Source organism: Emericellopsis cladophorae, assembly GCF_022114955.1.
Source record: "Emericellopsis cladophorae strain MUM 19.33 chromosome Unknown NODE_8_length_656085_cov_119_647849, whole genome shotgun sequence".
Classification (NCBI taxonomy): Eukaryota; Fungi; Ascomycota; class Sordariomycetes; order Hypocreales; family Bionectriaceae; genus Emericellopsis; species Emericellopsis cladophorae.
In genome coordinates, this window is record NW_026250933.1 from 118,201 (window position 1) to 138,676 (window position 20,476).

The 20,476-nt window shown below is 57.1% G+C and overlaps 7 protein-coding genes across 7 annotated transcripts; 3 read left to right on the forward strand and 4 right to left on the reverse strand.

Annotated features, from left to right (window-relative positions):
- Positions 1-43: 43 nt before the first annotated feature.
- On the reverse strand, positions 44-4,078 carry J7T54_004303 (Hybrid signal transduction histidine kinase K-like protein; the record flags this gene model as incomplete). The annotated part of the gene is made up of 2 exons (XM_051504206.1): positions 44-142; positions 194-4,078. 2 exons carry the CDS (start codon positions 4,076-4,078, stop codon positions 44-46), a joined length of 3,984 nt encoding a protein of 1,327 aa, XP_051364132.1.
- Positions 4,079-7,048: 2,970 nt separating this feature from the next.
- On the forward strand, positions 7,049-7,979 carry J7T54_004304 (uncharacterized protein; the record flags this gene model as incomplete). The annotated part of the gene is made up of 3 exons (XM_051504207.1): positions 7,049-7,326; positions 7,391-7,687; positions 7,742-7,979. The coding sequence occupies 3 exons, from the start codon at positions 7,049-7,051 to the stop codon at positions 7,977-7,979; spliced, it is 813 nt and encodes a 270-aa protein (XP_051364133.1).
- A 234-nt stretch (positions 7,980-8,213) lies between these two features.
- On the reverse strand, positions 8,214-9,924 carry J7T54_004305 (aldehyde dehydrogenase family protein; the record flags this gene model as incomplete). The annotated part of the gene is made up of 3 exons (XM_051504209.1): positions 8,214-9,598; positions 9,667-9,757; positions 9,820-9,924. The coding sequence occupies 3 exons, from the start codon at positions 9,922-9,924 to the stop codon at positions 8,214-8,216; spliced, it is 1,581 nt and encodes a 526-aa protein (XP_051364134.1).
- A 1,101-nt stretch (positions 9,925-11,025) lies between these two features.
- J7T54_004306 (Ribosome-recycling factor-like protein) lies at positions 11,026-12,176 on the forward strand (the record flags this gene model as incomplete). The annotated part of the gene is made up of 2 exons (XM_051504210.1): positions 11,026-11,033; positions 11,399-12,176. The coding sequence occupies 2 exons, from the start codon at positions 11,026-11,028 to the stop codon at positions 12,174-12,176; spliced, it is 786 nt and encodes a 261-aa protein (XP_051364135.1).
- A 109-nt stretch (positions 12,177-12,285) lies between these two features.
- On the reverse strand, positions 12,286-13,371 carry J7T54_004307 (uncharacterized protein; the record flags this gene model as incomplete). The annotated part of the gene is made up of 1 exon (XM_051504211.1): positions 12,286-13,371. One exon carries the CDS (start codon positions 13,369-13,371, stop codon positions 12,286-12,288), a length of 1,086 nt encoding a protein of 361 aa, XP_051364136.1.
- A 705-nt stretch (positions 13,372-14,076) lies between these two features.
- J7T54_004308 (Serine/threonine-protein phosphatase PP-Z-like protein) lies at positions 14,077-15,797 on the reverse strand (the record flags this gene model as incomplete). Its single annotated transcript, XM_051504212.1, has 3 exons — positions 14,077-14,106; positions 14,157-14,309; positions 14,370-15,797. The coding sequence occupies 3 exons, from the start codon at positions 15,795-15,797 to the stop codon at positions 14,077-14,079; spliced, it is 1,611 nt and encodes a 536-aa protein (XP_051364137.1).
- Positions 15,798-18,579: 2,782 nt separating this feature from the next.
- On the forward strand, positions 18,580-19,740 carry J7T54_004309 (uncharacterized protein; the record flags this gene model as incomplete). The annotated part of the gene is made up of 1 exon (XM_051504213.1): positions 18,580-19,740. The coding sequence occupies one exon, from the start codon at positions 18,580-18,582 to the stop codon at positions 19,738-19,740; it is 1,161 nt and encodes a 386-aa protein (XP_051364138.1).
- Between the last annotated feature and the right edge of the window lie 736 nt (positions 19,741-20,476).

The window sequence follows — 20,476 nt, forward strand, 5'->3', positions numbered from 1 at the left end:
GACGCGGTAGAAGCACAACTTGCTAGGTATATAGGGGTCTGATTCACTCTGAGGCGACAGATAGGTTCTTGTACCGACTGACAAGCTCCTCAATCTTGGGTAGGAGCTCAGGGATACGGAAGGGCTTGGAGATGACATCGTCCTGTCAAGGGTTAGCAACAGGTTCACTCGGCATAGTCAAGGGTCCACTCACGATACCGGCAGCTTTCGCGTTCTGGATCTGCTCGGGTCGAGCATATGCCGTGACAGCAATGATAGGGATGTGCTGGACAATGGTACCCTCTTTCTCTAGCTCGCGAATACGTCTGGCGCACGTCATGCCGTCCATGACGGGCATCTCGAGATCCATCAGAATGACGGAGATGTCCACGCCTTCCTTCTCCTGCCCCGACCAGAACCGCGAGCGCTGCAGTGTCTGCAGGGCCTCCTGCCCGTGGTTCGCTACAAACGTATTATTGCCGCAATTGCGCAGCTGTCGCTGCAGCACCTTCTGGTTGACTATGTTGTCCTCGACGATGAGCACGTCAAAGAGCGGGCTCGCCTTGGCATCGGGTGGATTGATGCGCGTCACTGCGCCTGGCGAGGGCGTCGTGCGACTCGTGCCAGCCACCGCGGGTGATTGCACCTTGCGCGCAATCTTAAAAGGCGAAATGTGCTCGTACTCGGAGGGCGGGTGAAGGGAGACCCTGCTCTGGATGTAGAAACAGAACTTGCTGCCCTGTCCCGGCGTGGAGAGGACCCCAATCTGACCACCTTGCATCTCGGTCAAGATGCGCGAGATGAAGAGACCAAGGCCGGAGCCGCCGTACTGCACGTGTGTCCGGGGCGAAGCCTGCTGGAATCGCTGGAAGAGCACCTTGAGCTCCTCCTCGAGCAGGCCTGGGCCGGTGTCCTCCACGGAGCAATGGATGTGGAACAGCTCGCCATCACCCCAGTCGTCGGACCTGTCAATGTCCAGGGATGACGGGCGCCCGCGCTCGTTGCGCTCAAAGTAGTGCATCCGCCCTTGCGTCACCTTTGAGACGTCCTTGATTGCTGACATTGTGACGGTAATGTTCCTCTTGTCTCTAGACTGCGTGAACTTGATAGCGTTGGTCATCAGGTTGATGAGAACTTGACGCAGCCTGGAGGGATCAAGCTTCGCCCACTTGATGCCGTACTTTTCAAAGCTCTCGTCGACAATGAACTCGAACTCAATGTCGTGCGCCACCAGCTCGGACTCGAAAATTTTGAGCGCACGTTGTATCACACGAACAGGTTGTTCGTCAATGGGCGTGACAGCAAGTAGTTTCGAGTCAAGCTTGGACAGTGTCAAAATATCGTCCACAATGCGCTTCTGGTGACTGGCGCAGAGGTTGATTGTGTTGGCGGCGTCGAGGCAGCCCTCGAGCAGGCTCTCGACCTCGTGTTTCATGTGGTGGGAGGCGAAAGACGTAACGTTGCTCGCGATCTGATCGGCACACTGCAGGATAGCCGACAGGGGGTTACGCATCTCATGACTGGTGATGTCGATAAAGTTCTCCTGCTGCCTCTTGAGCTCGACGGCCTCGGCGCGCCTCTCGTTCTGCACCTTCTCCGCCCACTTCTGGGAGGAGATGTCGGTGATGCAGCCAAAGATAGATTTGAGGTGACCTTCGCACGTCTTTTCCGGATAGGCACTCATCAGTACCCACGTGTCAATTGTGGCATCGCCGCTCTTCTGGTCACACTTGAAGCGGAACTCGACAGAGACGGTGACCTTGTCTTGCAGCAGCTTCTGCCAGGCTGCCTGCATGGCGGGCTTGTCCTCGTCGCGGACGTAGTCCATCCAGTCGTTCGCTTTGACCTTGCTAGGCGGTACCTGTGAAATTTGCCACCACATGTCGTTACAGTAGTTGATGTAGCCCGTGGGGTCTGCAATGAACATGCCGACGGGTGCAAACTCAGCCATACGCGTGAACCTGTACTCGCTCTCGTTCGCCTCTTGCGATTTGAGTTGGAGCTGCAGGGATAGCTGCTGGCGGTCGAGGGCGGCCAGGCGCGCCGCTCGCTGCCCACGCTTGATCTCTTCCTCGAAAAGGAGGACAGAAGCCATCGACGTGGCCAGCTGCCGAGAGAGCAGGTGGATGAACAGCTTGTAGTCATCGTCGTACGGCCGTCGGGGATTCACGCCCATGACGATGAAACCTACAACCGACTCCCCAGTGGTCGTGGGGACGATGGGGAACACCACAATCGTGCTGCAGGGGTCGCCAAAGCCTTTCCACTCCACGCCTCGAACCAAATCTTGGGGAAGAGTGCCGTCGTGAGCCGAGAGCACGACGACACTGCCATTGTTGGCCATGGACTGGCGCATGTACGGGGCGAATCCCTCGTCCGACGTTCTGAGATCGAGCGAGTCAAGGGCTGCGTCGTAGTTGTCGCCGATGCCGATGGAGCCCTCGAGGACGAGCTGTGGAGTGTGGAAAGTGCTCGACGAGTGCATGGAGGACACCTCGCTCTCCGTCGTGTCGTCCTTAGTCGAATAGATGAGTGCAAAGGGGACATCGTACTCATTGTACTCGAGTCCCTTCTTCACCTGCGGCCAGAATTCCTGCACGGTGGTGGCGCTGGCGATGCGCTCCCCAGTCTCGCGCAAAGTGAGCATCCTCCTTTCTGTGACCTTTCTTCGTGTGTTTTCAAACGCCGGGTTGTAGAGGCCTACCACTTCGCCCTCGGCGCCCACCAGTGGCACGATTGACCAGGAGAAGAAGGTTTCCTCCAGGAAGCCGTGTCGTACAATGAAGAGTTGGTTGTCATGCTTCATGGTGGCCTGGCCGGACTCCCATGCAGCCTGGAACACGGGTTGGATCTGCGGCCAAATCTCGCTCCATGCATCCTCATATCTACACCCCATCAAACTGGGGTGCTTCTGACCTGCCAGATCGATATAGGCCGCATTGTAGATGGCATAGTGTTGAGGTCCCCAGTACAACGCTGCCGGATGGGGGCTGCCCATGACCATGTTTGACATGGCGCGCAGTTCGTGCGGCCAATCCTCAATGGGCCCCAGTGGCGTCATGGACCAGTCTTTCGACCTTGCCAGTTTGATGTGCTCGGGTAGCTCATCCGTGACAGGGATTCTCGTCCAGTCAAACGTGGACCTCGCCGGCTGAGCCTGGAGGACCGCATTGGTGAACTCGTCGGGATGGTGCCGGTCGGATGTATCGAGCGCAGGCTCAGTCCCTACGCCATTCACCGTGATCGCGTCAACGGTGTCGGCCTTTGTCGGAGCTTCACCAAAGTAGTCAAGCGGATCAATCGCTTCCGTGCCAGGGGTGAGTGGCATGTCTGGAGAAGGATCCTCGATCTGCTGGTCGAGGGCAATCGGCTCCTCAGTCAAAGGGATCGGCGAGTCGACGCGGTCGGACGGGATAGGTGTGACGGCGCTCACTACGCGAAGACGTTTCCTCAACGTCGAGCACGCCCACGTTATGTTGCCGTACGTATGCTGCGGCAGAGGCGGGTCTGGGCCCTCGGTCGACTTGACCGATGTCATGACCCAGCTTTTGAAGTTTCCAAACTCGGTCGCGGCCGTGGACCCGTCCTGTTCGACGATAAGCAGGCGGAGGACGCTGCGAGATGTCCGGAGCGCCGTGTTGTAGAAAAGAATGTGCATGCCAGGGCGGCTGGAATTGACCGGATTGGCCAGATCCACCAGGAATGTTGGACGGTCATCTTGATCCAACAGCTCGATCACATCAATCCCACTGAGGCCCTGGAGTCCAGGCGCCAGCGAGCGCGAATCGGGCGTCAGAGCCGGTGCAGACGTGTCCATGGACGAACCCCAACTCCCGGGCGTACTGCCTGAGCGCCCACCACTGGCAGAGTCGACCCTGGCGCGCGGCATCTTGAGCGTCGTCACAGATCCGGACGGCTCGTCGTGGAGTCTGGCGAGGATGGACGTGGACGTGGACGTGTCACTGGACTGGTTGCTGGCATGCCGCGACGAGTGTCTCGAGCCAGCCGAGTGCGAGAAGAACAAAGGCGATGTAGCCCCTTCAGGCTGTGACGGGTTTTTGAGGCCTCCTCCGAGGACTGGGGCTGGCATGTCGGCCATGCGGGGTGGTGATGCTCCTGTACGTGCTTTCTTGACGGGCGACGGTACCATGGCACTGTCGTGCACGGTCTGCCCGGACGAAGATCTCTTTCCGTAGCTGGGCTTCCGACTCAATCCTGGGACTCTGCGATAGGTCTGCGACGAAGTTGCTCCAGGCTCAGGATGAGTACTTTCGCTAGTAACAGCTCCTCCGGCTTCGTGGGATGGCGTTTTCGGTGATCGGTGTAGTTGGCCTCGGTGTTGGCCGTAGCCAGGGCGGTAGTACTCAGCTTGCCATGACCCCAAGCGGTCACTGGTCTGGAGGGTGGATGAGTGCCGGGGTCCTCGATTCGGTGAAGGGTGTTGGTCAGTCTGGATGGCACTTTGCGGAGCAGCAGGAGCACTATGATTGAGAGCTGTCTTGAGACTGGCAGGAGTGTCGATGTGAGGAGTGGAAGAACCTGGCGGCGGGACCGGGTCGTCGATGTGTTGCTGCTGCATCAAGGCGCCAAGGACGGGGTCCCAAGTCACAGGCCTTTTTTTCGTTTTCTTGCTTGAACCCAGAGCCGGGGCGAAGACGGCGGGCCTGCGACTTCCAGTTTCAGTCCAGTCCAGGGCAAGGGTGTGAAAAGCGCTCAGGATCGAGACTGTTGACAGCACGGCTGCAGCAGCGCCCCTCGGTCGGGGGGGTGGGTGGCCGAGGGATGAATCGAAGTTAAGGCAGACGATCGAGATGGAATGGGGGCGATGGTTGGAGGCGTAAATCAGAACAGGCACGGATGCTGCTAGGTCGAGTGGAGGCACAAATCAGGACGCGACGGCGGCAGGTGAACCATTGGAGCTACCGGAAGAGCCAGGAAAGTTTCTTGGACTCGATCTGCTGTGAACAATACAAATCGTGAAGTGACGCGGCTCCAAATCTGCCATCGGGGTGAGATGAGCAAGTAAGAAGCAAGGTACCTTGAGAGAGCGAGAGAGGCGGGGCGTATGTCGCAGTCCTATCCTGACCTAGCAAGGACGCTGATCACAGGAAATAATCATAGGGCAGATATCGGGAGAAGCACAGTCATAAGAGGATAGATGAGACTGACAAGTGGATAGTTGTTGGCGCACGAGACAGGAATGCATCGTAAGCCGGTCCTGCCAGTTTGCTGATCTGCTGATGGAGACACGCTGAGCCGATGCATCGGTATGAGCTTAATGAAATACTTGCTGGAGGCTCTGCCTGCTGGCGATGAGCGGCGATGGCGGACTGGGTCTAGACCACGAGCGCAGTAATAAGGTACGTGGTAGAGGGGCACAGGACGGGCAGGACATGACAGGCGCACCTGCCTCTGCCTGCCTCTCTGTCACCAGCGTCTGCCTCTCTGAGACTATCGTTAATCAGACCATCCGGACGGAGCATTCATCATAATTGCAAGATGATCGCTGCTTATTCTTTCACTGCCAGCGCGCGAATGAATTTAAATTCAATCTGCGTACCTAATTACTTGCCCCAGGATCTACAGTACAGGGAACACGGTCGAGACCAGACCCATGAATGGATACGACGCATGCAGGCCGCAGGGAGAAGCAACGACCGTCACGATCGCCAGTTTCCACGATCCGCCGCTAGTTAATTTACGTACACAGCGCAATGGCATCATCCTCGGATCTACGGACTACTCGAGATTGATTATTATTCCTGGCTGGGGTCTGCGATCTATCAGATATCCACGAGGCATCGCTTTCCTTTTCTTTTTTGTAGCGCCCTGGAGGCTGGAACAGATAAAGATTCAGCAAAAATAAAATTGGGTCGTCGCGTGGCCATCGTGATCGGCCAGGCCAGGCCCGCAGCAATCCCACGAGCCGTCAAAGCTCCAACATGAGTCGGACCAAAGCCTGAGGTTGTCCTTACTAGATTAGTACCGCGCAATGCGTACAGTGCATTGATCATTCAGACTGCTGTGGCATCACGCGCTTGTCGATGGTCACAATGACTGCACGCTTTTGACAGGGAAGAGCGTGTCATCCAGCAACAAGCGTGGGGGCTCGACGCCCCGGATCCCGACACTGAGTGAACTGAGTGGAAAAGAAAGCCACAGTGTCCACAGGCTTCGATAGAACACGCTCGGAACACATCGAGCGCCGCGCGACTGCGTGTGCACTATCGAGCGTGGCGAGTGCCTCTCAGACGTCACGCTCGATATTACTTGTAGTCGCCCACGCCAACGACGGCGAGGCGTCTCAGCCTCTCAGGCACGGCACCGGCAATCATCAGCAGTCCCAATTCCCAAACGAACTTCCAAGTTCCAATTGAACGTCCCTCCGCTGCGGGGCCGCTCACGTCCCGGCTACTTCGGCCTGGTGGACACAGCCCGGCACCTCACCCTCCACCATGGACGGCGCTTTTCGCCAAAGGCTCATGTCATGAGAGGCTGCCTTAGTAATTATTAAGTGAGCCTCCGTTCGAGACCAAAGATTGGTCTGGCATCGGCGGTCAAGAGCGCGTCCAAGGTGGGACAGACAGACAGCACCACCCATTTGATCACACAGCGTGACAGCGAGCGCCTGCTGAGGCCCGTGATTGGCCCCGGCACAGCCAAACACCAGGCGGACGTGCATGGGCGCTTAACGTGATCCCCTCACCTCCAGCCTCCAATTGGCTGCGTGATGCTCATGATGGCCTCCTCTCGCCTCTCCCCAGAGGCAGATGGGCAAGAAAAGAGGCAGCCCTTGGCCCACGTTAAGTACGTCAGGCCCCTCTGTCGGCGGCCAACTCACGACCCTTTATCATGACTTGATCTTGGCCGACGTCTACACAGAACTTCAACGACGACAGCTAAGAAGGCGGCGACGACAACGACGACGAGAACAGCGCACTGTGCCGCGAACATACTTTAGTGAAGAGGCGAATGTGAGACGACAACCGTGGCGCTGGCCGCTACGAGCAACAACAACCACAACCGCAACCACAGTCCAAGTCGCCACAGGCGCAGAACGAACCACATCATGAATCTCAAGGAAACCTGGGCCAACAGGACATATCGCCCGTTCCTCCGCCAGTGGCCCAAGCCCGCCCGCAAGGGGACGGCGTGGCTGATGGTCTTTGAGCTAATGGGCCTCATTCCCATCCTCGTCATTTTCGGCATCGCGCAGCCCAACCTCTACCGCACCGACCTGTGGAAGATTGGCTACGAGAACAAGCTCAACTCGAACCCCAACATGATCCTCTACGCATACGCCAACCACAAACCTCTGCCGCAGGTTCCCCTGGTGTGGTCAAGAACGTAGGTCCCAGGAGATGGGCGTCCAGTGAGCGAGAGCACAATGGCTAATCCTCTTCTCCCGCAGACTGACCGACTTTAACGTGGCCATCTCGGTCATCTCCCTCTTCCTGCTGCTCGTCAAGCTCATCACCTTTATCATGAAGGGCTGGCTGCCCCTGATCGCCCTAGTCATCAACATTGCCATGACGGCGCTCTACACCGTCAGCGTCTATGGCCAGATTGGCCCCGACTACGCGGACCCCCGGTACCCGGCGCCCGCGGCGTGGTACTTTCGCTACGGCTGCGACATGGCCAAGGAGTGGGGTGTCTACAAGTCATGCCAGATCGCGCAGAGCTCCTTGGGCATCACCTTTTACATGCTGTACGTGGGCTTCTGATAGTCCGACGACCACGAAATTTGCTGACAGTCATTTAGCATGATCTACCTGCTCAACCTGGGCTTTGCTGCCTGGGCCATGTGGCCCAACAAGGAGCTCAACGACGGGGACGACGACGACGACAACGACTCCTTGTACGGGTATGACGCCAAGCCCGTCGAGATGCAGAACATGAAGAATGAACCCCTGGTGTCGGCAACACCCTTCACACCGAGGACGCAAGCTTTCCATACCCTGAACAGGCAGTTGCCCTTGCGAGCGCAACGAGCGCCGTGATGTGAGATGAGAGTCGCCTCTGGACACACGACAAACGACTCCATGAAAGGGAAAGCCAAGGCTGGTATAGAATAGGTATTCCGGCAAAGATGTTGGCGTTCAGGATGTATTCAAACAAAGAGCCCACCATTGCTCCCCATCAAGTGGTAACAGTTACATAATTCCAGATTCACAATGCGAACGCATGATGACGAGCCAGTTCCATATATTGCTGATGCTCAATTCCCGATCCCATCACGATTGCAGCGGCTTGCCCATGCCGCCAAACGTAAACGTCTTGACCACCTGGTACTCTTCGATCCCGTACTTTGACCCCTCCCTGCCGAACCCGCTGTGCTTCACACCGCCAAACGGCGATGCTGGGTCGGAAATGATGCCCGTGTTCACGCCGATCATGCCCACGTCCAGCGCCTCGGCCACGCGGTACACGCGCTCCATGTTCTGCGCAAAAAAGTAGCCCGCCAGGCCCACCTCGGTCTGGTTCGCCAGCTTGATCACCTCCTCCTCGGTCCGGAACGGAAATAGGCCCGCGACGGGGCCAAACGTCTCCTCGCTCGCAATGGCCATGTCGCCGGTCATATCGCGGATGACGGTGGGTTGGAAGAAGTTGTCGCCGAGGTCGGGCAGTTTTTGTCCGCCGACAAGCACCTTGCCGCCCTTCTTCTCGGCGTCGCGCACGTGCTGGTCGACCTTGGAGACGGCGCGCCCGTGGATGAGGGGTCCGTGGGTGTTGTTCTCGTCAAAGCCGTTGCCGACCTTGAAGCCCTTGACCTTTTCGGTAAACCTTTGGACAAACTGGTCGTAGATGCCGGACTGGACGTAGATTCTGTTGGCGCAGACGCAGGTCTGCCCCGAGGAGCGGAACTTGGAGGCAATGGCGCCCGTGACGGCGGTCTCGAGGTCGGCGTCGTCAAACACAATCAGCGGCGCGTTGCCGCCGAGCTCCATGGACAGCTTCTTGAGCGAGCCCGAGGACTGCTTCATCAGGAGCTTGCCCACGTTGGTGGAGCCGGTGAAGGAGACCTTGCGGACCGTGTCGGACGTGGTGAGCGTCTCGCCGACCTCAGGCGTGTTGTCGAGCGCCGTGACGACGTTGACGACGCCCTTGGGGATGCCGGCTCGATGCGCCAGCTCGGCCAGTGCCAGCGCGGTAAAGGGCGTCTCGCCCGGTGCCTTGCAGACCACGGTGCAGCCGGCGGCCAGGGCTGGGGCCACCTTGCGGGTGATCATGGCCGCGGGGAAGTTCCACGGCGTGATGAGGCCGCAGACGCCAATGGGCTCCTTGTAGGTGAGGATGCGGTTGGCGGGGACGGAGCTGTTGATGGTGTCGCCATAGATGCGCGGGGCCTCCTCGCTGAACCACTCGAAGAAGTTGGCGGCGTAGGTGGCCTCGCCCTTTGCGTCGGCGAGGGGCTTGCCGTTCTCCCAGGTGATGAGTTTGGCAATGTCCTCCGAGTTGGCGACCATGAGGTCGTACCAGGCGCGCAGGAGCTTGGAGCGCTGGCGGCCGGTCTGTGTGCGGAAGGAGGGGAAGGCGTCGGCAGCGGCGCGGATCGCTGACTCGGTGTCTTGGGATGTGAATTCGGGGGCTGTCCCGACGAGATCGCCTGTCGAGGGGTCTGTTTGTTTATGAGTACATGGTTCGAAGTAGGCAGTGAGTTCGAGACGCGAGAATGGAACAACGCACCATGGACCTCGAAGGTCTTGCCCGACTTGGCGGCTACCCATTCGCCGTTGACGTAGCAGACGTTCTGCTTGAACAGGGACGGGTCTTTGAGCTGGTGAGTATCGTTAGCCACGTGAGGACAGTCACTCGTCTGGTCAGGGGGTCCCAACGAACCTGTGGCGTCATTGTGGAAGCTTGACGAGCAAAGAGGATGGAATATCGTGAGACGCGCAAGGATGACGAGGGAGCAGTCAGTGTCCGGAGCAGAGTCGAGGTCATGGTCGCCTCTTTATGAAAATAAAAAAAGTAGCAGACTGAACCGGCAGCACAACCCCCTCAAGTACCTCGCGTTAGATGGGCCCGTTTGGGGTGTGTTGGCTGATGGAGGGGTGAGCGACTGGAGCGCTGCCGTCGGTCAGTCGTGGTTTGTGCCGGCATCACTGGTAAATGCGGATGACGTCGTGTTGACTCTCCAGTCGCGATCGCTTCCCAAAGAAGTGATTATCAAGAGAGTACGCATTGAGCGTCGTCTTTGCTGCAATCACCCGTGAAGAAGGCTCAGAGTGGTTGCTAAATTTGATACATCATTCACGTACTGGCAACTGCGTCCTGTCAATACCTTCAACAGCGCAAGCTTCAAAGTTTCGCGGCTCACACCACGCTTCCGAGGGGGTGGGGAAGCGTCCGGACCGGCTACGAGGAACCGGTCCGGCAGCGACGAAGCCGGCTCCTTACCATCTCCTTTCTTCACTGGGCAAGTTCCCTGATAGGATGATAAACACGCAGATTTCCCGGTTACTCACACTCTGATGATATCGCACCTGGGCAGCAACAATGGGCGCAGCATGCATCCAGGCCTTGCAAGAAAAGCCGACATCCGCAAGAAACTTACACTAGTAGAGGCGCAGGTGATTGGACCCGGACCTGGGCTGTGAAAGCTCCTATGGGTCTTTAGTACCATATGGCAAAGTAGCAGCCGCAGTTCCCTCCTGGTGTTGTCTGATCATCAACGCTTCTGCACAGTTACTCCTGCGCGCAAATCGTCAGTATTGGCAAAAAGAAGATCCGGGGCATTGCAAATTATTGTATAGTACCAAAATTGAGAAAAATTATACCAGGTCGTATAGTGTAGTGGTTATCACGTTTGTCTTACATTATCACCCGATATGGGGACACAAAAGGTCGCAGGTTCGAGCCCTGCTACGATCATTACATTTTGTCATTTTGACCTTCTGGATGAAGTGGCTTTTTTGCCCTTTTACCTCAGCTTCTGTACCGCTGACGGAACAAACGGTTTGAGCCAATGGTTGCCATGGCCTTAGATGGACTCCTCAGTACCAGAGTGCCGAAGCGGAATATTCCACTCTACATGACCAAGCAATGTTCAAGTTTGTGCAGAATGAGGCGTCAGGGGACTTCCTAGAGTCAATGGGATATTTGGGACTTATAATGCTTCCGACGCACCTTAATTACTAGATAGTAAGGTATGGAAATAGATCAAAAGTCAATTGCGACCTTAATAATATGCACGGCGTACGCCCGGTGCTTTAGCTGAGGCTCGTCGCGCTTATCTTATCGCCAACGTCGAAAGCTCCGTTGGCAGAGCTTGAAACTTCTTTTGGGACAATACACTCTCTCCAGACACCCCAGATCATGGCCTCACGACTAAAAACGCCTTTGAGGCGGTTAGGGCAGCCCCTCCAAAGGCAAGCTCAATTGACTCTCGCAAAGAGCAGACAGCTGACTGCCCTAGCCAACCCATTCGACTCCCCAAAGGCAGGATCCTCCAAGCAGTTCGACCCTTCACAACCACCCCAGCTATCTACAAAAAACGAAAGATCGCGGCACCTGCCAACTCCCCTGTTCGCAAAGACGAGCCGACATCCTCCTCGAAAGATGGCGCCGCCTCGGGCGCCGCCGACGAGATCGACCCTCTCGACTTCACACCGCTGACATCCACCTTCCCCGGCATCGACGCGCACTTCAAGACCCAGCTGCAGGCCCTCCTCCACGGTGGCCGGTTCAACCCGGACCAGCTCGGCACTCTCACCGTCACCGTCAAGTCCGTCGTCCCCGCGGACGACATGTCCGGCACCAAGGTCACAAAGGTCGAGGACTTCCCCCTGCGCGAACTCTGCCAGGTCGTCCCCCGCGGCCGCACGCTCTCCCTCCTTGTCAACGACAACGAGTACATCAAGCCCATTCTGTCCACCATCCAGGCAAGCCCTGATTTCAACCAGCAGCCCCAGCGGTCGGACGAGAACGACCTCGAGCTCATTCTCAAGGTCGAGATGGAGCGCAAGGAGGACGTGATCAAGCGGGTCAAGGACCTGACGCAGACCTGGCGCGAGCGCGTGCGCCACGCCCGCGGCAAGCACGAGAAGCTCATGAAGGAGTGGAAGCGCAAGGGGGCGATTCGCGCCGACGAGTTACGCAAGGCGGAGAATGAGCTGCAAAAGGTGCAGAACAAGAAGATGAAGGAGATTGACGACGACGAAGCTAGGGCAGTCAAGCAATTGGGGCGGAACTAAAAGTTTATAGGAGAGAAGGGAAGAACAAGGACAGTTGTAATATTACACCCAAATATACAGAACCATGGTCTACGTACTACAAGATCACCCGTCGCCCACATCGTCATGATCATGCCTTCTTGGGCTGCTGCTGCTTGGCGCCGCCTTTTGGCTTTGCCCTCTCCAGCAGCGAGGCGACCTTTGCCTCAAAGATGGACGCCTCCCTCGGTTGCCACGTTTCATTCCTCAGCTGCCAGTTCCTGGCAATCTGCGTCGAGTTCTTAGCGTCCGCAAATTGAGGCGCCTCGTGCTTCCCCAGCACCGCCTGCTCCCACACGACCTTGCGCACGTGCTCGTCCGCGGGGAGCACCTGCTGCTTGTCCGTCTTGTAGCGCGCCTGGAGATGCGCCTCCACGCGGTCTTTGGACTCCACGTCGGAGAAGTAGCGGAATTTGGTCGTGTGCAGGTCACGCGCGTTGTCCTTGGGCGTGTGCTCGTCGGGGAGGCCGACGCGGTTCCCCCCGCCCAGGGCGGCGAGGGATTGGTGCACGGACGCCAGCGCACCGTGCTGCCCCGATGGGACGGCGGGGAAGTGGCCCTCGAGAGACTTGGTCGTGACAGAAGGATTGAAGGTTGTGGTCACGCCGTAGCGCATGGTGTCCATAAAGGCCTGGGCCTCGGGCTCGACAGCGTGTCCCTGGTCGAATCGCCGGTCTTTGCGGTCGCCCTCCTCTCCTTCCTCGCCCTTCTTGCGACCTTTACGCACAGCGTTTCCTCTACGGCCGCGGGCAGAGGCACCTCCTCGTCCACCTCGTGCGGCGTTTCCCCTAGATGCGCCAGCGAAGCGATTGGGCCCCCCCCCGGCACCACCGGCAGAAGCACCTGCTGATGCGCCACCACGGCCTCGGAAGCCTCCTCGCCCGCGTAGACCGCCTCGAGGCAGGCTCTTGATGTCGACAATCTTGGGCCCTGTGGCGCCCGGGTTACTCCTGGGTGCCGGTGCCGGGCGTGTCTGCCCTCCGACTAGGTTCTTGATCTTGTCTGCCGCGGCGAGTGACTTGCTCCGCACGTTGAATGGCTTGTCTGATGGCGCAGGCTCGTCGGCCTGAAAATACGTGGATGTCGAGAAGCTCTGGTGGAAGTAGGCGGATAGAGATTCGACGTCGGCGGGCGCAGTGCGACGGGTCACCGACCGTAATGTCTGTCGGTGCATCATTGTGAAAGTGTCGATCCAGACAACGCCGACACGACGCGCTGGTGGTCGACAATTGGGTTTGGGGGGTAGGTAAACGGATTGGCCAAGGCGATCTCGAGGTCGTCGACGCGAGGTTCGAGGAAGAATTTCTGGAGGTGCACGTGACCGCGCTCCGGGGGTCCACATCGCGGATCTCAGGCTCAGGCCCTGTTGGCGACTTCACCTTCACCACGAGACATGCCGATTTGTTTCCACATTTAGTAGCTATGATAAATTCCTATTTGAGATCAATGGCAACTGGTTCGCTGGCCCAGTCACTTGAAAAAGAGATCCGAGAACTACCCCTTGTATAATACCATACATAGACGAACAACGAGGCGAAAACCTCTCTAACTCGTAGTTTCCCACGCAAAACTTGAACTCCTCTGCGCCATGTCCCAGGAACCGGCGGACTACCTGTATTGGATGAATGCCGCGTACTTGACGATCCTACGGCGAGCGCTCGTTTCAGAGCCGACGAGGTTGTCACGCCTCGTCTCGAGTGGGACGGCGGGCCGACCACGGCTGTCACGCCGTGATGAGGGACTCCAGGTACGCGCACTTCTCGCGCAGCGCCCCTGCTTTCCTGAAAGTTCTCGTATAATGTATCGCGTCCTGGAACAGGCCGACACGTTCGGTGACTATGGCATGCCCCCGCGCCAGTAAGCTTGCAATCACACTGCCATCTCAGAAGCTCTGGGGGTGCACGCTTGCAGGCTACCAACTGTTAGCACATCCCTGCAAGTCAGTGTTTCCGCGGAACATACCGGACTGTTAAGCATTTGCTGTCGCTTGTTGCGCCCTTTCTTGATGTGGCTCTTGAGTGCGCTGGAATCGAGAGGCTTCAGCAGCTCAAAGCTGCACAGAAGCCCTGACGATACAGACATGACCGCACCCCAGTTGTCGAATTCGCCGCAGTACTAGTAAGCGGTTAGTGATGTGTGTCAGAAGGGTCGGGCGCGAGGACTGGGTGAACGCACGTTTGGCGCACTGAAGACCGTCACAAGAACCTTGTCGTTGAAGAATTCGTACCCGTCTTCTACCACCATGTGGGCGCGACAGATGAGGTCAAAGTCGTGCACCGCAAGAAAGTCGGTAATAACGCGTTTTCCAAAGCAATAGCTGACTCCGCGCTCGTTGGCTTCCCAGTCTTGCTCCATGTCGGCAGGGTCGGACCAGAGCAAGTCGTTCAGCAGACCGTAGTCGGGCACATCGGTGGGCCGCGCAATATTCCGGATGTCGTCCATCTGTACCAGAGCTGGGGAGAGACCGCCGTGGACACAGAAGATCTTGCCGGCGACGATGGATGCAATTGGCAGTGTGTTAAAGCAGTCCACAAATGTCTTCCAGATTTTGACGTTGCACCTCCGCTTGCATTCATCGTAGAAGCCGTATACACGCGTCACATTCGCGCACTCGTGGTTTCCACGCAGTAAAAAAAAGTTCTCTGGATACTTCAGCTTATAACAGAGCAGCAGCAGTATTGTCTCCAAGGATTGCTTGCCGCGATCGACGTAGTCGCCCAGGAACAGAAAGTTTGAGTTCGGGGGGAATCCGCACATCTCAAACATGCGAAGCAGGTCTGTGTACTGGCCATGCACGTCACCGACAATCTTCACGGGGGCATCGAGCTCCAAAAGCGCGGGCTGGCTGAGGAACACCTCCCGGGCCCGCTGGCAAATGGCCACAATCTCAGCGTTTTTGAGACAGACACTCTTGGTCACCTTGCCTGCGTACCCCGCGTCGAGAAGGCGCTTGATGAAATCATCAATGTCAATATCGTTGATATCCGACATGGCCACTCCACCGGCGGTAGGGGTCGTGCTCGCGTTGGCCTCGGGGCTGGCCGGCTCAGCAGATAGCAGAGGTTGTGCAGCGGCCCCCTCCCGTCTGACGAGAATCGATTGTCCTGGCTGTGCGGAAGGCCCTGTAGGTAGTGAGACGGTACCAGGCGGTTGATCACTCACGTGATCAACCTCTCCCGATGCTTGGGCAGCCGACACGTCCGCGTGCTGTCCATTCTTGATGGATTGCGACTGCACGGGCGACGGCGGCATCTGGTCGTCTGAAGCGGGGGAGTCGATGGACAGGTTCGACATGTCTGTGGCCGAAGATTTCAGCGTTGGCAGATCTGCTCGGTTGGCTCTGGATAGGCTTGACCTCCCACTCCGTCCCGACCGCACCGAAGCGACGTCGGCGGCCTTGTTGGCCTCTACTTCGTTCACGAGCGAAGAGTTGCGGGGGCTGTCTGCGCTTTTGCTCGAGCCCCCGGGGATCTTGGACCGCAAGGAGCGGAAAGAGCGGGATGATTCCTTGGTGTCTGACTTGCTCAGGGACGGGTACGACTGCAAGGTGTCGCCATATGAGGGAGCGCCTGGCCCGGCGCCTTTGGAGCTGGAGTTGCCCATTGCGGGAGGGTTGTCTTAGCCCCGGAGGGTGTCGCAGAGCAGGCTGAACTGAGTGTCGTGTCTGAGTGTGGTGGTCTGGTATTCGGTGTGGTAATTCGACGAGCTAGTCGACGTTTGCGCTGTCTGAGAAACAAGATGGAGGGTTTAGTGCACCCGTCTTGAGCAATCAGACATCAATCGCTCGCAGGTTCGAGAGATAACAGGGCTCGACAAATAACGGCGGAATCGGCGTCGGCGTGTCGAGCAGCAATGACGTCGGGTCTAACGGACAATATGCGTGGGCTTTGTAGTAATGACAGCTCGGAGATAAAGGTGTCGATGACGGGGGCGGGTGTGTGCGCGAGTGGATGGGCTGGCTGGCTGGTCGAAACGGATTGTGAAAGGAACAGTGGCGGCCGTTGTAGGATATGGGATGTGTGAGAATGACTGTTTCGCAAGGCGTGGACGGAAAACCCTGCCAATCCGGCCTTCAGCGGTTCACCTCAGGCCTGCTGCGGGGAGCTTGCCTCGTGGTGTGGCAGCGGCTCTCACTATTGCCTGATGGTACATGCACGATGTGCAGCCGCTTGACGAAGGCGCAGAGCAACACCAATGATGGCGATACTGTTGGTAATGGCAATGGTATTGAAGCAGTCGAAGAAGCGAGTGACTTTCGAGATGTCAAGTCGTGCCTTGGCCGTCCTGTTCACGCTCCAATCGTGTTGGGCTGGGTTCGTCACTGACGCCGAAGACGGACAGGTGAAGGAGGCCTGCGGCCCCAGTTAGGTATGTTAGGCACAGGCGTGAAGCACAGGCCACTTGGGCTAGGCAGGATTGAGGACTGTGAGACTGATAAGGCTTGTCTAATCAGTCTAGCGCGAGATGAGTGTGTGAAGCTCCTTGGTGGTCTGCAATCCAGGATTCTGAAGCCGTTCTGGAGTTCATGTGGCCCTGAGACGCGGAGGGCGGGACTGAAAGGGGGTAGGGAGGTCCTAATCAATGTCTCGTCGTGCCTTGGAAGGTGGTGCATGCCGGATGCGATCGTCACAGTGGCAGTTGCGATGAAGAGCCAGGCCCGGGCCATCGATTGGCTGCTTGGCATCTGGGGATTTGATTAAGGTTTGGACTGTTCGAGACTGACTCGGACCGTTAGATGTGTAGCATGACCACGTCCGGACCGCTTCTGTACGAATACTATCATTCCTGGGCATGTGGCAAGCAATGAGAGCTCGATCGAGTTGTCAGCACCCAAATTGCGCTTTGACAATGACTGCGCCAGTCTCCTGGGGCAGATTACTTCATGTGTTTGGACTGCAGATATCAAACGTTTGGGTGACAGTGTATCAGTTTGTGTGTGTGTTGCGGACAACGTGGTTTCTTGCTGTACGATTCACAGAGCACCAGTGGACCAAGAATGTATAAGCCCCGTCCAATGGATCACGCAACAGAGTGACACAGACGAAAACGGCCAAGCATCAATCGCACCACTTGGGTACGATAATAGCTGGCTAGCGAGAATAGCATGTCACGGTGAAACGCGCAGGGTAGGTCAAACTTCAACGTCACAGGGACTTGGTCGCTACTCTTGGATCTCATCAAGAAAAATGACTGGGAATTGTCTATATTACTGCGCAGAGCGGTTACGGGCTCATACATCAACGACCTGCCATCGAATTACTTGACCGTATCAAATTTCTAGCTTGTGAGCGCACACTATCATCGAGGCGGCGAGCCAGGCCCAGGCGTGCGGCTGGAGCTGCTAAATTTAGCACAGTTAAGTTTATTAGCGTCTCAATGGCGGGCTGTGTAAGCATTGCTAGTAAGTCCCTGCTTCCACCAAGACAACTGCGCGAACCTTGCCAGCCTCCTCGGAGTTGTCGTCACATTGTTGGGCTGTCATCGATTTCGAGCAAGACGAGCCGTGACAATCTTGCGATGGAGCTGATTTCAGTGTAGCTAGCATTGCAGGGGTGAGCAGTCTGCGTCGATCATCACGCTCGTGCGCTGAGCAGATCTGCACACGTTGCTGTGGAGATTACCTGGACAGCTTGTTTCAGGGTCCATCTTTACATGAGGATGCATCGGTGCAAGATGTACAATCAAACTTTGTCGTACGGGCACCATTTGGTCTTGGCACGAACAGTATAAGGTACGTACGTAGTCAAATTCGCGTTCAGGGCCCAGTCGTTGACCGACTGAAGGGCGCCTTGAGCTGTATTGGATTCAATAGAAAGGTACAGGATGCCAGCGCTGGCTGAGGCTCAGTCTGGATGCTGACGACAGCCTGCAAAGCGGGATGCTTTCCCATGCACATCTTCCCTGAAATGGATAAATTATCCAGTCGTTGAGAGTGAGATCTCCATCAACTAGACGCGTCTCCCCAGCAGCGCCTCTTGGGCCGCCCAGCCAGTCTGCAGCAAGGCCCCCACCCCCTGGGGCATCCAGCCGGTACTGCGCCACGCCCAGCCTTCACTGCAGTGCCCTCCCACGGCTCCATGTTTAGTCCATGTCAGCCTGATATGCTGACAGCATGCCAGAGACTGCTCCTCGCGTTTCAATTATAAGACGGTCAGCTTCCTGCATCCTCTGAGCAATATCCTCCATCTCCCGCGCCTGTCACGTTCCCTCTCTACCGTTTGGCAGTTTGTTTGTTCACGACAACAATCATATTTACTCCCTATCGGATAGCTCGCCAAGCTAGCGACTCGTCAAACAAACTCGCCCACGACCGTATTCATTTACCCTCCCTCTCCACCACACCTAGTACTACCTCCCACGGCTTCGAAAGAACCAAGCCGGCACCATGAGAGCGGGACGCTTCGCATGTGTGGCCTTGCCCATCATCCTGACCGTGGGCGCCATCATCGCATTCCTGGTCGCTACTCTCTCTGGCGTCGTCCACAACTCGCTCTACATGTTCACGGTGAACCTTGAGGACATGACGCTCGACGAGGCCACGTTCTCGAGCCTTGCGGACAACTTTGGAATCGACGTTCCTTCGCTTGACGATATCAAGGACCAGCTCCCCGACGGCGTCAGCCTCGACGACCTCAAGGACAAGCTCCCCGACGACGTCAACCTCGACGATCTCAACCTGGACAACATTGACCTGAGCACGCTCGACCTCGACAATTTGGATATCAATGACCTGCTCAATAGCAAATTGAAGCGTGAGGAGGCTAGCGTCTCTGCTGACGACCTCAACCTCGGTCTAAAGTACGAGATTGGCCTCTGGGGCTACTGCGAGATCAAGAAGCAGACGGACGGCGACGGCACCACGCGCGACTGCATCGATGCCGAGTATGACTGGGCCAGCAAGCACCTTAGCAGTAACCTGAGCGAGGCGTTGCGGAACCAGATCCCCGACGAGGTTGAGCATGCCATTGATCTCTTCTCGACCATGACCCGCTACACCGAGATCGCCTTCGCCGTCGCGCTCGCGGTGCTCGGTCTCGAGCTCTTCCTCGGCATCTTTGCGAGCTGCACCCGCATCATCTCGTGCCTCGTGTGGCTGATTGGCATGGCCGCCATCGTCCTGTCCATCGCGGCGGCCGGCATGGCGACGGCCATGTCTGCGATTGTCATTGGTACTATCGAGGCCTCGGCGAAGCAGTACGGTGTCAGTGGTTCGATCAACACACAGTTCCTCGCCACCATCTGGATCGGCTGCGCCTTCGCCGTCGGCGCCTCCCTCTTTTGGCTGTTCACCATTTGCTGCTGCAAGCCCGAGCACAAGAGCCGCGACACCGCGGACGACCGCGAGAAGCTCATGGGCAACCGCGCGTCGGGTTACTACCCCATTGGCGGCACTAACCAACACGCGAATGGCGATCACGAGATGACATCGGGCACCTACCACAACCAGTTCCAGCCCACCTATGGCCAAGACTACAGCCACGCGCCCGCCTATAGCTCGAGTGGCCGCTCGGATGCTGGCTACGAGCCGTACGCTCACCGCAACTGACGAGAGAGATGGGTGATTGCGGATGAGCGCGAGTTCACGACGTGATGAAGACATGGCTTCCTATGCATTTGCAGCTGGCGTATTTGGAATTGGATATCGGTGTTGTCTCCTCTGTTTTGTTGGAGACCATTCACGGTGCGGATCAGACCATGATACCCGAGGGGGGGGGGGAAACAATACTCAGATAGACACCATTGCATGAAATTAAAGAATATTATATCATTGTTCCAACTCTCACGGCGACATGAACTCGGGACATAATTAGTTCTGCAGGCTGAAGATACCATGAGAGGTCTTCCTCGAGACTCACAACCTTTCCCGGCGGGCTGTGTGTGTGTGCGCTGATCGCAAAAACTCCCTTCACCATAGCCCGGCTAATCCTCTGCCGCCACACATCGGCACACAGTCTAGCGGAAGCGGATTGTTCAGCCTTTATTACTGATAGCCTGGACATCTGATCATGGCAAGCCAGGCGGTGCCTTGACCCATTTTGCCTTGACGACTGGGAACATGGCCACCTCCACGGTAGAATGTCCAACGCCAATCTGAACTGGATGCCGGATTTTGCGTAGATGAGTACATTCGAACGCGTCCAACCAGGTAGTACGTACCATTGTCAAACTGAAGAAGCCGGACAGGGTGATGAGGACCATCCTTGAGCTCTGGGAGCAGCACTCGGCAAGGCACGCCCTACAGGAGAGACGATGCGAGAAGGCAAAACTGAACCCCATTGGTA